General features: G+C 34.3%; 1 protein-coding gene across 1 annotated transcript in view; it reads right to left on the bottom strand.

Moving 5' to 3' along the window:
• Positions 1-845: 845 nt before the first annotated feature.
• slc7a11 (solute carrier family 7 member 11) overlaps positions 846-1,696 on the bottom strand; it is a 76,715-nt gene continuing 75,864 nt past the window's right edge. The window contains exon 12 of the mRNA XM_014027655.1: positions 846-1,400. Coding sequence (XP_013883109.1) covers positions 1,345-1,400 — 56 coding nt within the window. The 3' untranslated portion in view covers positions 846-1,344. The remainder of the gene's footprint in view (positions 1,401-1,696) is intronic.

Genomic DNA, 1,696 nt, shown 5'->3' with positions numbered 1-1,696 from the left:
CATTTGACTCAAATTAAGTCAAATTATCTGGCAGCGGAGTAAGAACATTTAACTTGGTAAGATTGTTGAAATACTTGATTTGACTCAATTTTTTCTTATTTCAAGAATCTTACCAAGTAAAATGTTCTTACTCCACTGGCAGAAATGTTTGACTTAATTTGAGTCAAATTTTCAGACTAACAAGACAAATATGTTGCAGTTAAACCTTTATTAGTTATTAGTGTGAAATACTAATAACTAATATGAACATATAAACACAAAAAGCACACTCGTAAATTCAGTGTGTTTTGTGATAGTTTCATGTGAAATGAAGACAATGTTTTTGTGCAAAACTAGCTTATTCCAATGGTTTAAATTTAAATGTTGCAAAAAGTGGCTCTCGGACAATTTCATTTTGTGAAAGTAGTTCTTAAGTAGATAAAGGTTGGAGACCCCTGCTTTAGACTTTATAGCCTAACCCCGACCATATACCCTAAAATTAACCTCACCTGACCCTAAAACTAACCTAAACCTTGGCCCTAAACCTAACCACACCCGTAATTAGCATTTGGATCCATGGGGACCTGGCATTGGTCCACACGATTCAGTTCAGTGCCCACGAGGCTATTTTTTCTGGGAAAATTTTCACCACGTTGTAGGAAAAACCTGTCCACACAAACACAAACACACACACAAACAAACACACACACACACACATCCTATGTCAAACCCAGACCCAGATCCTGGGGGAAACAGTACAGTTTTTCCTTTCGCTTAAGTTACTTTGAGCTTCATTGTACAATTGCTTAAAAAGGTCATATCTGCATGTTTATCTGCCTTTTTCTTAAACAAAAGAAATGGTCACATTGTCGTAAACAAATTATTTATCATTGAAGAATCATTATTTGTTAAACAGACTTTATAAATGTTGACCAACGGTACACAAATCCCACTTTCTGACAAAAAAACTAAAGACAAACGTCTATCTTCAGTAACAGGATCCTATTTAAATGAACTTAATTTAAACAATAAAACAGCTGGATAATTTATTAACAGAAAGCATGTAATTATTCATAATTTTTAGATTTAATTGACAGGCGCTCAATAAAATAGTTAAATATTTAATATTAAATCCTGACTGTTTGTTCAGGACTCAGTATTATTAGCTGCTGAAAGGTTTGTACTGATATTAACACAAACATTTTTGCACCAACCAAAAAAATGAAAAATGACAACATTTTAATCAGGCTCCTCTCAACATAAACGTCTGTCTTTAAAAGATATCTTCATTGACGGTAAAATCGTTCACTCTTTTTAGTTGATGGGGGTTAGTCGTCAAGCCTTCATGAGGTGGGTGTTTGGTTGTTATTGGTCTGCAGGGACCACCTCCAAGATGATCTGCATGGTTCTGTTGAAGGAGTCTGTGGACACAAAGAAAAAAACAAGTTTTCAGAGATATACTGGATGCCCATTAATGGTAGGTGAAACACTGCATCATGGAAAAGAATGTAGTGGTCACCCTGGGTGGAATAAACGTTCCACCTGCCTTTGAACTTGACCACGGAAGGCCTCCTTTAAAGAACAGAACTCTATTCATTTTTTATGGTCATAACATGTTTTCTTAAACKATTAAGGGACATTTTATTTCATTTTATTCTCTATAATCAAGATAGTAAACAAAATAGTAATGTTCTTTATATGTTTTGACTTTACATAT

This window comes from Austrofundulus limnaeus, unplaced genomic scaffold, assembly GCF_001266775.1.
Source record: "Austrofundulus limnaeus strain Quisiro unplaced genomic scaffold, Austrofundulus_limnaeus-1.0 Scaffold670, whole genome shotgun sequence".
Classification (NCBI taxonomy): domain Eukaryota; kingdom Metazoa; phylum Chordata; class Actinopteri; order Cyprinodontiformes; family Rivulidae; genus Austrofundulus; species Austrofundulus limnaeus.
This window is presented reverse-complemented; position numbering and strand designations above follow the sequence as displayed.